A 15,555-nucleotide genomic window follows, 5' to 3' on the forward strand; every position below is an offset into this window, starting at 1 on the left:
TGCCACTCAAAAGCACCATATAGCAACCCCCTCTATATGAATAGGAAAGTCTTACATGCTATTAATGTTCACCTAATGTGCAATATCAATCACCTTATCCTGCATGTCAGTGCCAATAAAGAGGAAGTTGTAAAGATGCTTTCATCATGCAACAATCCACCATACATAGGAGTAGGCCATTGAGCCCCTTCAGTCTGTTCCCCAATTCAATTAGACCATGGCTGATCTGTATCGTAGCCCGATCTACCGACTTGGTTTCATAACCCTTAATAACCTTGCGTAACAAAAATATATATACAATACTAGCTATACCAGCCCTCATGATTCAGAGCCATGCCAATGATAATAAAGAAATGGCGGACATGTTGAATAATTACACTGCATCAGTATTTACAGTAGAGGAACAGGAGAGCATGCCAGACATCCCAAAGAAACTAATATTGAATCAGGGAAAGGAATTCAATAAAATTAGCGTAAGTAAACATAGAAACATAGAAACAGAAAATAGATGCAGGACTAGGCCATTCGGCCCTTCGAGCCTGCACCACCATTCAATATGATCATGGCTGATCATGCAACTTCAGTACCCCATCCCTGCTTTCTCTCCATACTCCTTGATCCCTTTAGCCGTAAGGGCTACATCTAACTCCCTTTTGAATATATCTAACGAACTGGCATCAACAACTTTCTGTGGTAGAGAATTCCACAGGTTCACAATTCTCTGAGTGAAGAAGTTTCTCCTCATCTCAGGCCTAAATGGCTTACCCCTTATCCTTAGACTGTGACCCTGGTTCTGGACTTCCCCAACATCGGGAACATTCTTCCTGCATCTAACCTGTCCAGTCCCGTCAGAATTTTATACGTTTCCATAAGATCCTCTCTCATTCTTCTAAATTCCAGTGAATATATGCCTAGTCAATCCAGTCTTTCTTCATATATCAGTCCTGCCATCCTGGGAATCAGTCTGGTGAACCTTCGCTGCACTCCCTCAATAGCAAGAATGTCCTTCCTCAGATTAGGAGACCAAAACTGTACACAATATTTAAGGTGTGGCCTCACCAAGGCCCTGTACAACTGCAGTAAGACCTCCCTGCTCCTATACTCAAATCCTCTCGCTATGAAGGCCAACATGCCATTTGCCTTCTTAACCACCTGCTGTATCTGCATGCCAACTTTCAATGACTGATGTACCATGACACCCAGGTCTCGTTGCACATCCCCTTTTCCTAATCTGTCACCATTCAGATAATATTCTGTCTTCCTGTTTTTGCCACTAAAGTGGATAACCTCACATTTATCCACATTATACTGCATCTGCCATGCATTTGCCCACTCACCTAATCTGTCCAAATCACCCTACAGCCTCTTATCATCCTCCTCACAACTCACACCGCCACCCAGCTTCGTGTCATCCGCAAACTTGGAGATATTACATTCAATTCCTTCGTCCAAATCATTGATGTATATTGTAAATAGCTGGGGTCCCAGCACTGAACCTTGCGATATCCCACTAGTCACTGCCTGTCATTCTGAAAAGGACCCGTTTATTCCTACTCGTTGCTTTCTGACTGCCAACCAGTTCTCTATCTATGTTAATACATTACCTCCAATATCATGTGTTTTAATTTTGCACACTAATCTCTTGTGTGGTAAAAGTAATGAAGAAAAGAATGACACTAAAGGGTGACAAATCCCCAGGGTCAGATGGTTTCCATCCCAGGGTTTTAAAGGAAGTAGGTGAGCACATTGCAGCTGTCCTAACTATAATCTTCCAAAGTTCTCTAGATTCAGGAACCATTCCTTTAGGTTGGAAAATTGCGCAAAAGCTTCTATAAATATGTGAAGAGAAAAAGATTAGTAAAGACAAACGTAGGTCCCTTGCAGTCGGATTCAGGTGAAATTATAATGGGGAACAAAGAAATGGCAGACTAATTGAACCAATACTTCGGTTCTGTCATCACGAAGGAAGATACAAATAACCTTCCGAAGGTACTCGGGGACAGTGGGTCTAGTGAGAAGGAGGAACTGAAGGATATCCTTATTAGGCGGGAAATTGTGTTAGGGAAATTGATGGGATCGAAGGCTGATAAATCCCCGGGGCCTGATAGTCTGCATTCCAGAGTGCTCAAGGAAGTGACCCTAGAAATAGTGGATGCATTGGTGATCATTTTCCAACAGTCTATTGACTCTGGATCAGTTCCCATGGACTGGAGGGTAGCTAATGTAACACCACTTTTTAAAAAAGGCGGGAGAGAGAAAACGGGTAATTATAGACCGGTTAGCTTGACATCAGTAGTGGGGAAAATGTTGGAATCGATCATGAAGGACGAAATAGCAGCGCATTTGGAAACCGCTGACAGTATCGGATCAAGTCAGCGTGGATTTATGAAAGGGAAATCATGCTTGACGCATCTTCTGGAATTTTTTGAGGATGTAACTAGCAGAGTGGACAAGGGAGAACCAGTGGATGTGGTGTATTTGGACTTTCAGAAGGCTTTTGACAAGATCCCGCACAAACATTGTTGTGCAAAATCAAAGCATATGGTATTGGGGGTAATATACTGACGTGGATAGGGAACTGGTTGGCAGACAGGAAGCAGAGAGGCGGGATAAACGGGTCCTTTTCAGAATGGCAGGCAGTGTCTAGTGGAGTGCCGCAGGGCTCAGTGCTGGGACCCCAGCTCTTTACAATATACATTAACGATTTGGATGAAGGAATAGAGTGTAATATCTCCAAGTTTGCAGATGACACTAAACTGGGTGGCGGAGTGAACTGTGAGGAGGATGCTAAGAGGCTGCAAGGTGACTTGGTGAGTGGGCAAATGCATGGCAGATGCAGTATAATGTGGATAAATGTGAGGTTATTCATTTTGGGGGCAAAAACACGAAGGCAGAATATTATCTGAATGGCGGCAGACTAGGAAAAGGGGAGGTGCAATGAGATCTGGGTGTCATGGTTCATCAGTCACTGAAAGTGGGCACGCAGGTACAGCAGGCGGTAAAGAAGACAAATGCTATGTTGGTTTTCATAGCTAGGGGATTTGATTATAGAAGCAGGGAGGTCTTACTGCAGTTGTACAGGGCCTTAGTGAGGCTCACCTGGAATATTGTGTTCAGTTTTGGTCTCCTAGTCTGAGGAAGGACGTTCTTGCTATTGAGGGAGTGCAGCGAAGGTTCACCAGACTGATTCCAGGGATGGCTGGGCTGTCATATGAGGAGAGACTGGATCAACTGGGCCTTTATTCACTGGAGTTTAGAAGGATGAGAGGGGATTTCATAGAAACATATAAGATTCTGATGGGACTGGACAGGTTAGATGCGGGAAAAATGTTCCCGATGTTGGGGAAGTCCAGAACCAGGGGACATAGTCTTAGGATAAGGGGAAGGCCATTTAGGACTGAGATGAGGAGAAACTTCTTCACTTAGAGAGTTGTTAACTTGTGGAATTCCCTACCGCAGAGAGTTGTTGATGCCAGTTCACTGGATATATTCAAAAGGAAGTTAGATATTGCTCTTACAGTTAAGGGAATCAAGGGGTATGGAGAGAAAGCAGGAAAGGGGTACTGAAGGAATGATCAGCCATGATCTTATTGAATGGTGGTGCAGGCTCGAATGGCCTACTCCTGCACCTATTTTTCTACGTTTCTATGTTTCTATGTCACTCTGCTATTTAAAGAACGGTGAGAGAGAGGGAAACCAGGGAATTATAGACCAATTAGCCTAACATCTGTTGTCGAGAAATTACTAGTCTATAATTAAGGATAGGATGACTGAACACCTCAAAAACTTTTAGTTGGTCAGAGAGATCCAGCATGGATTTGTAAAAGGTAGATCATGCCTGACAAACCTGACTGCATTTTTTGAGGAGCTGACCATATAGTATTGGACAGGGGAATGTCTCGATGCTATTTTTATGGACTTCCAGAAGGCATTTGATAAAGTGACTGTTAACTAAGGTAGAAGCCCACAGAACTGAGGGAAAATTATTGACCTGGTTAGGAAAATTGGTTGAGCAGCAGGAGACAGAGAATAGGGATAATGGGTAGGTACTCAAATTGGCAGGATGTGACTAGTTTTGGCCTGCAGGAATCTGTCTTGGGGCCTCAACTATTGGCAGTATTTATTATCGGCTTAGATGATGGCATAGAAAGCCACATATCCAAATTTGCCGATGACACAGAGATAGGCAGCATTGTGTAGGCAGTGTAGATGAAAGCACAAAGGATATTGATAGATTACGTAAATGGGCAAAACTGTGGCAAATGGATTTCAATGTAGGTAAATGTGAGGTCATCCACTTTGAACCTAAAAAGGATAGAACAAGGTCATTTCTAAATGGTGAAAAGCTAAAAACAGTGGAGGTCCAAAGAGACTCGGGGGGTCCAGGTACATTGATCATTAAAATGTCAGGAACAGGTACAGAGAATAATCAGAAAGGCTAATGGAATGCTGGCCTGTCTAGATATATCTAAACGACTAGAATACAAGGGGGTAGAAGTTAAGCTGCAGCTATATAAAGCCCTGGTTAGGCCACACCTGGAGCACTGTGAGCAGTTCTGGGCACCACACCTTAGGAAGGATATATTGGCCTTGGACGGAGTGCAGTGTTGGTTTGCCAGAATAATACCTGGACCCAAGGGTTAAATTACGAGGAGAGATTACACAAATTAGGTTTGTATTCCCTAGAATTTAGAAGGTTAAGGGGCAATCTGGTTGAAGTTTTCATGATATTAAGGGAACAGATAGAGAAGTTAGAGAGAAACTATTTCCGCTGCTTGGGGAGTCTAGGACAAGGGGGCGTAGTCTAAAAATGAGAACCAGTCCTTTCAGAGTGAAATTAGGAAATACTTCTACACACTAAGAATGGTAGAAGTTTGGAACTCTCTTCTGCAAATGGCAATTGATGCTAGATCAATTGTTAATTTTAAATTGGAGAGTGATAGCTTTTTGTTAACCTAAGTATTAAGGGATATGGAGTTAGGTCGCAGATCAACCATGATCTCATTGAATGGCGGAGTAGGCTCGAGGGGTTCAATGGCCCTGTGGATGGTTGATTGGTGGTCAGCACTGATGTCTCCAGTAAAGGCAGCAGATTTAATGAGCTCCATGTCAGTACAAGATGTGTCATAGAGCAGACCTTCGGAATTCTCAAGTCCCATTTTAGTCATCTGGATAAATCTGGTGGAGTCCTGCAATACTCATTGAGAGTCTCATGAATGATTGTAGCTTGCTGCATTCTAAATAGTAGAGCAATGAAGAAAGATTGGTGGCCCTTGCAGCTGGTGGCCCCCCAAAGATGCTGCTGCTGTTTCACATATTGCTTCTGTTCTTCCTCCTGCTACTCAGAAAGTGATGTTCCTTTTCACTTAGCTGCCGCATCGGAACTATATTTCCCTCTCCCCCCACATGGTGGTGAACCTATCAGGAGCGATATTAATGCTCTAAACCCATCCCCCATAGCAACTGAGGGTCCCAGGAGGAGATTGCAAGTTAGTGACTAATTCACATTAGTGGGTCGCATTCCTGCTCCACTGCTAGCCTGCCAACTTCAGCCCCTTGATTTAGTGGAGGATTTCAGTAGTAAATATGGGAGCTTATTCTACTCATTCAGGAGACAAATGCAGTTGCAAGATTCTGCTATGAGGTGGTTGTTCGTTAAATTACTTTAGTACTTGATTAATGAAAGACTGTCAATTAACTTGTCAGTGTACACTGCTGTTTCGCCAGACTTTATTTAGCTTTTTGAAATATGGAGCTGTCTGACTAAATTCTGTGAGAATTCTGTTGCCTTTTTACAGTTCCTTCTCTGAACACAGCTTCTGAGAGCAAGTCGATGAATCAATTAGCATTCTCAACCTTTTATTCTTTAGGTTAATTGTAATGTCATCTTTGTCCTTTTCTGCTACAATCTCTTTACTCTTTCATGTGAGAACAAGAGTCTAGGGGCTATCGCCCATCTAAGACCCATCTATGGCCCAAAACGGACCTCTATCGCCCATTTTGAGCAAAAAGTGGAAACTAGGCCCAAAATATCACCGGAAAAATAGGCCCCAAGCTTCCACTTTGATCGCGGAGATGATCGCCCAAATGATCGCCCACACAAGGCCCATCCCAAGTTTCAGCACTTAGCATGCACTTCGCTGGGCCGATGCAAGGCCCAAAAGAGTGCTCAAAAATAGTTGCTTTTTCAGGGCCTTAGAGCGGGAAATGGGCACTACGGACACCATTTGTAGCCTCTGAGGAAAGGTGGAGAATTGTTCTGAGTTATTTAGAGAGTAAAATTGATGCAAATTGTACTCAGAAATTTGGGACAGGGAATCTAAATAGGTATTATCACCTTATTTATGCATATATTGGAATTATTTATTAAGTAGCTTTTACATAGTGAAGTTATTTAATGATATTCCGTGGGGAAACAGAATAAACAAACAAATCTGCATGAAAAACTGTATGTTGTAAAACTTACGTAAGTAAAAGTTGTAGAATTTTTTTTATTAACAAACAAAGAACTAATGAACAACATCCTCCCTCCAACCCCCCACCCCCCGCACCAACCCACCCTTCCCTCAAAATCCCCAAAACGTTACAAGAAGAAGAAATGAATATTTTACAGAACAAGTGACTATTTAAGTAATGATAACAAGTGACCATTTCAGTCACGCTAACAAGTGACCATTTCAGTTATGACAACAAGTGATCATTTCAGTCATGACAACAAGTGACCATTTCATTTATGACAACAAGTGACCATTTCAGAAAGAATGGAAAGGGAACAGTTAAGTAATGATAACAAGTGAACAAGTGAACATTTAACTTTATGCTGGGTTGCGTAAAATGTATTTATGTTTAAATGTAACCCAATAACATTGCAGATTCTAGTTACTATTTAGATCATTAAATAATACATAAATATAAATTTCAACTACTCTCGCAGCTGCCAGTAGGCTGTTCCACCGTTTGCGGCACTGGTCCGGTGTGCACGTTTCATTGGAGGCTGATGTGACTACGTCGGCTATTTCGGACCAATTCCTGCGATATGCACGGCGTGGAGGTTTCCCCTGCCCACCCCGTGTCAGATCCTCCCACCTGGAGCTGACAGCATTTACGAGGGACTCATTTGCCTCTTCGCTGAAGGGTTTGGCCCTTCTCTTTCCTGCACCTCCCTCCATTCTTTAAATTTATCTGTAATTCTGACCTGCTTCCTTTCTCCTCTCTCTCTCTCTCTCTCTCCCAGACCCACTCAGAGCTTCTGAACATGTGTGAAGACCCTTGACCTCTCAAAACGTGGGAAGAAGCATCAACCTGAAAAAAAAATCAATCTGCACATGCGCAGTAATGCGTTGCTAGGGAAGCTTTTTTTTTCATTCACTTCCGTTTTCTTTGGGCGATCAGGAGATTGCCAAGAAATGACATCACCATTTGACATCGCTGGGCTAAGGCCGAGTGGAAAATCGCAACAAAAAAATGGACCTTGAGCCGGCGATCAGCACGGGCGATAGGTCCCGCATCACTGGAACAAGGCCCATTTTTTTTTGGCCTTAGCCTGAAAGTGGAAAGTCTAGCCCTAGTTTTCCTTCCTACCTTAAGCAGACGTAATTTCTCTTACATATCCCAATGTTATTCAGGGAACAATTCCACGTCATCACCAAAATGTAAGCCTTTCACATATTGGCTTCTCAGTGATTAAGTTCCAAATGTTTTGGTTCCTATTACTATTGCACCAACCACTCTTTAGTTTGCCCAAATATTAATGTATTGGAGGGTTTCCCTACTCAAGCCCCTTAGTGGAAGTTGATATCTATAACCTGCCGGCCTAGGTGATAAAATAGATTAAAATGAGCTACTATTCCCTAGGGAAATAAACAAACTGAAGTTCTGATTGAAGCAAAATGGTATGTTTGTCACTTCCATTGAGTGGGGGTCATTTTGACTTTGGGTGATGGTGTAATGCAGGCAATTTTGAATCAGCCGCCAGTTATATATATCTCACGATTTTCATATTCCTGACATCAAAATTGTCTCCAGTGCGTCTGTCATAGCCACTTCTTTAATGAAACGTGCTCAAAGGAATAAGGGGAGATTTCCTCCATGACCTAGCTGTGGCAACATCTTTCTGAATGGATTGATGATTTGTGACAGCTAACAACAGAAGAAATCTTGCCCCACGATGGCAAAAAGTAAAGGATGCTGTGACAGGAAATTCTCACTGCTCAGTTCATTTTAAATGGGTTAACATTGCCATTAACATAGTGGGTAGAGGAACATCATATGATTGTGTTATGGGTTTTCCTTCTAATATTGCCAACAGCAGTTTGTAGACTCATAAGATGATGGATTGTCTTTTCCAAACTGATTTACTTTGGTTTTACATCGAATGATCGCTATACGTGAATTTCCTCAATCATTTGAATGCTCCTGAGCTACGTCTGCCAAAATCCCACTTTACTCATTCACCTAGCTGTGTCCTCATGCAAGTGACCAGAGAATGTAACATTCCAGTACTTACAAAAGTTCTGAAAGGGCATAAATTTCTATCCAAAATTTTAGACGCTGGCAGGACTCAAAGGAGCCGGATTTGCCCCGCGCTGGGCTTGGGGGCGATCATTTCGCTGCTCGAGATTTATTTGCACTGGCACGGAATGCGCCGGCCACAGCGTGGATTTAGGCACATTGTTCCGAAAAAATGTTGACTGCGCTAACCTGGCGTTTGCGCAGCACTCGTGGGGCAACGTCCCTCCCCTTCTCTTAAAGGAGAGGGACGCTGCGACCTGAGCAGCACATTCATTGCCGCCCACTGGGCCACCAGGGAGGTGTCGGCCGAGCCAGCGGCCGCCATTGACAAAAGAGCTGGCGGCCGTTGCGGCGGCTCCTCCCCTTTAAGGGCGGCTGCAGCCACCACAGCTTCTCGGTCGCATCGCCCCACGCAGGCCTCGCTCCCGTGGGGCGCAAAGGGATCGGCGCGGGGCGATAAGAGGTCGGCATGCACGGTGATGACGTCATCGTCGCGGGACGCTGCGCAAACCACTTTTCGCAGGCAGAGCCCTGGGGGAAAACCTGCGTGGGTCGATGTGGCCACCGTGCCCACGTTCTAACGTATTAGCGCTCCAGCTAACTGGCCCTGCGCAAAGGGGCAATTTCATCCCCAAAATTCCTATTTCTGGTCACGCTATAGCCACTTTTTAATTTCTCCTTAGTAATATTACCAGCACTTTATTTTCTATATTTTTGAATGTTTTAAGACAACAGAATCTGTTACATTAAAAAGAAAAAAAGTTCCATGATTGCATTTTGTTTGCTGTACTTAATGTGCATAAATAATGGTTTGATGATGTCAAACTTTAATTTTCATAATATCAGTAGGTAAAGGGACACTTAAAGATGGAAGGTGGCATATACTCTACATTTTTCCCGAGCCCATATTGATTGCGCTGATTTCTATTTGTTTCACACTAGTTTTTACGTTCTGGCTATGCTAGTGAGATTCTCAGAAAATTTCAGTGTAAGTTGCAGTCGGCAGATCGGCTAGTGTAAATTTTGGCATAAGCCAAATCGAGGAATTGTGTAAGTGCGAAATACTAAGAATTCTTTGAGTGAGGTGTGACACCCAATACCAATCCACTGCAACAGAAAGCTGTCTTAGGCTGTAAGCATATTGCCCGGGTTATTGCTGCTGTGACATGAGCTGCAGTGAAGAATCTCCACTGAGGTTTGGCCATAAAAATGGCACTCATCCAGTATAATACAAACTCACATTCATAATGTGCGATCTGCATGAGACAAGAGTCAATATAAACAAGGAATAAGAGTCTTGAACAATGACTTGAATTATAGTATAGTAATTCAATACACTCAAGCTGTATTTGATAAATATTATTTTTGCATACAGACTTGTGAACAGACTGTTTATAAAGACAAATGCATCTGGTGTGGTTAGATTTAACTGTAGTGGTGCTAGTCGAAACCTACTGGCTTTAATACTTAACAGGACATGTAAGCCATCATAATCATAGTGTATCCCGTGTGGTGGCTGGTGTGCAACGGCCACCACATGCTAAAAAAAAATCCATGCACAGGCATCTTCCATTCTTCAATATGCAGTTCGGGACCTGGAATATTAGGTCCTTCATTGAAACACCTAATTCATTGAACGGGGCATAATTTTAGAATAAGGGGCCACCCATTTAAAATTGAGATGAGGAGAAATTTCTTCTCTCAGAGGGTTGTAAATCTATAGAATTCGCTGTCTCAGAGAGCTGTGGAAGCTGGGTCATTGAATAAATTTAAGACAGAGATGGACAGTTTCTTAACCGATAAGGGAATAAGGGGTTATGGGGAATGGGCGGGGAAGTGGAGCTGAGTCCATGATCGGATCAGCCAGGATCATATTAAATGGTGGAGCAGGCTTGAGGGGCCGTATGGCCTACTCCTGCTCCTATTTCTTATGTTCTTATGTTCTAACACATTCCTTTTTGGCGTGGAAGCAAGTCATCCTCGATTCGAGGGACCACCTAAGAAGAAGAAGTGTATCCAATTCTAACTATATTGGTTTCAGTTATTATTGCATTATTACACTCCTAACATGATTATGTGGTTTCTGTTTCAGATGGCAGGGTGTATGCTTTGGGAGGAATGGGCTCAGATGCTGCTCCACAAGCACTGGTACGTGTGTATGACCCAGCCAGAGATCATTGGCAACCTCTACCACCGATGCCCACACCACAGTATGCAGCCTCTGCTTTCCTTAAGGGAAATAAAATCTATGTCCTAGGTAAATGACCACTTCTGGCAGGCTGCATATCAGTTGTTGTTGTTGTTGCCTTCTGTATCAACACTTACCAGTTTCTTTAGTTGTATTTTCAGAATAGTCAGGTGCTACTGTTTATTTGAAGTACTTGTTGGAGGAGGGCATTGAGGGTTCCTAGCACGGTTGTGCCTGTGCTGGGAACAGTGCTGGTTGAACGGCTGAAGCAATTTATTCGTTCTTTGTCCTTGAGATTAAGAACATAAGAAATAGGAGCAGGAATCGGCCATGAGGCCCTTCGAGCCTGCTCCGCCATTCAATGTCATGGCTGATCTTCTACCTCCACTCCACTTTCCCGCCCAATCTCCATATCCCTTGATTCCCTTAATGTCCAAAAATCTATCGATCTCAGTATTGAATATACTCAAGAGAATGAGGAAATCTGCATGGTTTTTTTTGCCGATCTACAAGTCGGTCGCTGTTGCTGACCTGTTTTCTCTGTGGGGAGGTGGTTTGGAGGTGGGGGTTGGGGATTGTGCTGATTGTGCTGTACTGGTTTCCTAACAAGCCCAGATTGCCTGGATCTCTCTAACTCGAGGCAGTCTGAGATCACTCATTCAGATTGGGTTATGTCCCATGGTTGGTTCAAACTTGAGCACCTTTAGTTCTGAAGTCAGTAGTCCTTTCAGACTGCCATGTTGGCTTGTTAGGAAACCAGTACTGAATTAAAGGAGTCAAAATGTAGGGCATGTTGGTACAGGAATGAAGATGTGAATCGAGGTACCTTTAATATACTCCAAAAACGCATGGGGTGCAATCTTGGGGGTTACATCCTGGGCCCTCCAGCACTGACCCAAGTGGAGCTTGCGGTTAGTGGGAGTGCACCTTAATAAGCATGGGGTCGGTGAATGCTTGTGCCACTATCGGTGCTCTCTGCCTCATGCTGGCAGAAACTGCAGTGTCTAGCCGCTGTTGGAGGGAGGAATCCAGATTTCCCCTGCACCACCCTCCTGGAGGCCCTATACAGTCCTGCCCCTGGCTCCTGTTCATCATTTTTTCAAAAAGTGCCTTTTTTAAATTATTTGTTCAGGGCTGTAGGCGTCGCTGGCAAAGGCCAGAATTTATTACCCATCCCTAATTGCCCTTGAAAAGGTGCTGGTGAGCCGCCTACGTGAACCACTGCAGTCCATGTGGTGAAGGAACTCCCGCAGTGCTGTTAGGGAGGGAGTTCCAGGATTTGGGCCCAGTGACGATGAAGGAACGGCGATATATTTCTAAGTCAGGATGATGTGTGACTTGGAGGGGAACTTGCAGGTGATGGTGCTCCCTATCTTCAGGTGTTTGAGATGCTTTCCTATATGGAACCCCCTCCCGAGTGGGGCCCAGTTTCATTTTTCTGGAGGCCGGTATATTTCATCTCACTGAGTGTACCAGGACTGCAGTGTTACACTGGGCCCTTTATGGCCAGGGAAGTGGGAACTCCCAGCATTGGAGGGCCCCAGCCCCGGCCCCGGCTTTTCCATGTTAGTGGCCTTGGAATAGGTAGGTGGAAGCTCTGTCCTATTCAAGGCCAAGCAGGAAATCCTCAAGAAGGAGTTAGATAGGGCCCTTACGGCTAAAGGGATGAAGGGGTTTGGAGAGAAAGCAGGAAAGGGGTACTGAGGTGAGTGATCAGTCATGATCTTATTGAATGGTGGTGCAGGCTCGAAGGGCTGAGCGGCCTCCTCCTGCACCTATTTTCTATGTTTCTAACTTTGGGACCTAGTATATCTGGATCCTGGCATTTTTCTGTGCCATTCTGCTAGACTCCCATCAGATTTTGGCGGGAATCCGATGGAACAGCTGAGGGAATTTGGCTCCCTGATAGTTATCAAATGTGCTTGTGCAATTAGGCATATTGGCATTTGGTTAGATCTGAAACTGATCTGTGGTATCTGGGACAGCGATACCTCATGCTCATCCACAATGACAGTCACATCTATGTTGAGCAAAGTAGATATCATTCATGAGACATAGCCAGAGCTTCAGTAAGTTTCCTTTAGGAGAAGGAGGGCTCATTCCAGCTCCATAGCAGTCCTGACAATTGCCACCAGTAGCGATAAACCACCCCTCCCATTGTTCCAGGCCCCCCGACACCCCCACTACCCCTCCTCCCCTGGGCATTCATCTCGGGGCACTGCCGGCGAAGGAGGTGGCCTGAAATTCATTCATGGAGCAGACAGAGCTGCCTGTGATGGATAAACACAGATGAAGCCTGAGGCCCAAGTTCGGGCCTTTCTTGGGCCTCCTGATACAGGCACGTGTTGCGGCCTTCATGCCTAAAACTGGGCGTGACAGATTTCTGCTCCAATATGCACCTAGATATATTTACAGAGGGTTACTGAACTCTAAAATGATAATGTCTCCTTGAAAAACGAAGCACTCACTGGCTCGCACAAACTTTTAGCATTGTCAACAGTAGTTGTCACAAAATTAAATGAGCATTCTCTACAGTAAAATCGCATTGTCCAAATTTAATTCTGTCACAAGCTAAATGTCCGGAAAGTAATACATGTACTACAGTGAACCAAACTCTTTGTTTTGTTAGGAGGAAGACAGGGTAAACTACCTGTGACTGCCTTTGAGGCCTTAGACCTGGAAACAAAGAGTTGGACCAAATATCCTAGCATTCCCAGCCGCCGTGCGTTTGCTAATTGTGCTATGACTGAAAAATGCTTTTACAGTCTCGGAGGTCTTCAGCAGCCAGGCCCTCACAACTTCTACTCCAGGCCACACTTTGTCAATACAGTGGAAGTGTTTGACATAGAACAAGGCAAGTTAAATATTTCTTTTTTTTTTTGATGGCAAACGTTCTGTACGTCTTTCCACTCATTTTTTTATTCCTCGATCTACCTGAGCTCCGCACCAGCTGCCGCTCAGAGGGCAGGTCTTCCAGAAAATGGGTTCCAACCTATGCCAGTGCTTCGCTCAACTGGGTGCAAGGAAGAGCATTCTAAGCTTGCCTCTTTCTGTAATTTCTTTTTCCCCCTGTTTTTGCTGAAGTGCTTGGCTTCCTTTCAGCAGGTCTCTCCGCAGTGATGTAGCTGAAATTGGAAACGCAGAGATATGCTTCAACGTGCTGAGTGCTCCAACACAGAGGTGGGGGAGAGCTAAAGAGAACCCAGCCACAACCATCGTGTAGCTTGCTCACTACAAAACAAAATCTTGCAGCCACGCAGGGATTAGTGAAAAATTAAGAGAGTGGCCGCAAATATTTTTCTTTCATATCTGTGCTGTGAAATGTCCTTTAAGTTTAGATGTTCACAGTATTCACAGCCTTTTGCTTCAATATTGTTCATTAATCTGCTGCTCATAAGGGGGAGGAAAGTGCCATTGGTGATTACAATTCACAGCAAGCAGAGATTCTGGATATTCAAGACACCTGCGGATAACCATTGGAGCATTTCTGCTGAAGTGTTTCCCTAGTTATGTGGGTTGCAATGTTTCATTTCAGTAAATTTAGTCCAATAGAAAAAAAAATAGAATTCTTCTTTGTGAACACTATGCTGAAGTATCTATTAGCACTTGGTTGATCACCTCACCCCTAGGTTTCTGCTGTGTCATGGGCTTTTTATGTTTATCATTATTATTAAGAATATTGTTTTCATTTCAAGTCACAGGTACCAACTAACACTGAGCTTGTACAGCAAGCTGAAACATATCTTGATAATTGAATTCTCCCATCCTGTTTGAACTATAAGAATATAAGAACATAAGAAATAGGAGCAGGAGTAGGCCATACAGCCCCTCAAACCCCTCCGTCATTTAATATGATCATGGCTGATCTGATCATGGATTCAGGTCCACTTCCCTGCCTGCTCCCAATAACCCCTAATTAGTTAAGAGATAAGGGAATAAGGGGTAGATAGCTATTAAACGAACACCATATATAAACTCACATCATTTTTGTTAAAATTAAACAAATATACTAAAATGTATAGCAACATTGAATATCTTGTGCTGCTCGTGCCTTAGGCTGCCTAACTTTCCATCAACCTGAAATTGGGCCTCGGGCCTCTCTGTTCAGGCGTGCGTTGCTCGCCCACTGCCGAGCCCAGACTAATTTCTACCAGTTTGTCACAATTCTGAGAGATACAATATAAATAACAATTCTCCTCCTTCCACCCAGCAGAGATCAGATACACTGAGAGATACAGGAGACCTTTGCAGAGCAGACATTTTGAGAACTAAAGCAATACTTGGAAGCTTTGGGAGGGAGAGTAAGAATGTTCTTTATTAAAGGTGGGCAAAATTGTAACATTATGTAGCAATATATTGGTGTGGATCAGAGGTTTCACCGTGGACTTAAATATGGAGCAGCAGCAAGTTATGGAAGGCCAAGAAGATGATGGTGTGCTGCAGTCACTACAGGAGTGCCCATTGCTCAGCACTTGTGCAATTGGTCACTGCTACTTTCAACGGTAGAAATGCTGGTTACTTTATTCATTTACTTTTGCATCAGAGTTGTGGAGGGGAAAATCATAGAATCATAGATTAGTAAAGATGTGATGTCTGAAAACCGGAAACCTCGGGACCATTCCGGATTCCAGGTATTTCTGGATTTCGGAACCTCTTTTCCTGGGCCGAGGGAGAGAGGTAGGTAGGTAGGATAGGGTAGGGGAGGTCGGTTGGGCCGGCGGGGAGGGGGCGTCGGTTTGACCGACGGAGATCGGGCCGCTGGAGGTTGGAGGACATTGGGTCAGGGGAGGTCGGGCAGCCGGAGGTTTGGCCGGAGGCCGGGGGAGGTCGAGTGGCCGCAGGCTGGGGGAGGTCGC

General features: G+C 44.2%; 1 protein-coding gene across 3 annotated transcripts in view; it reads left to right on the top strand.

The window, feature by feature from the left end:
* Positions 1-15,555, top strand: part of LOC139277247 (kelch domain-containing protein 8B-like) — a 161,652-nt gene that overhangs the window by 73,310 nt on the left and 72,787 nt on the right. For all 3 annotated transcript variants that reach the window (XM_070895451.1, XM_070895449.1, XM_070895450.1), the window contains 2 exons: positions 10,604-10,768; positions 13,329-13,553. In XM_070895451.1, coding sequence (XP_070751552.1) covers positions 10,604-10,768; positions 13,329-13,553 — 390 coding nt within the window. The remainder of the gene's footprint in view (positions 1-10,603; positions 10,769-13,328; positions 13,554-15,555) is intronic.

This window comes from Pristiophorus japonicus, chromosome 12 (genome assembly GCF_044704955.1).
Source record: "Pristiophorus japonicus isolate sPriJap1 chromosome 12, sPriJap1.hap1, whole genome shotgun sequence".
Taxonomy (NCBI): Eukaryota; Metazoa; Chordata; class Chondrichthyes; family Pristiophoridae; genus Pristiophorus; species Pristiophorus japonicus.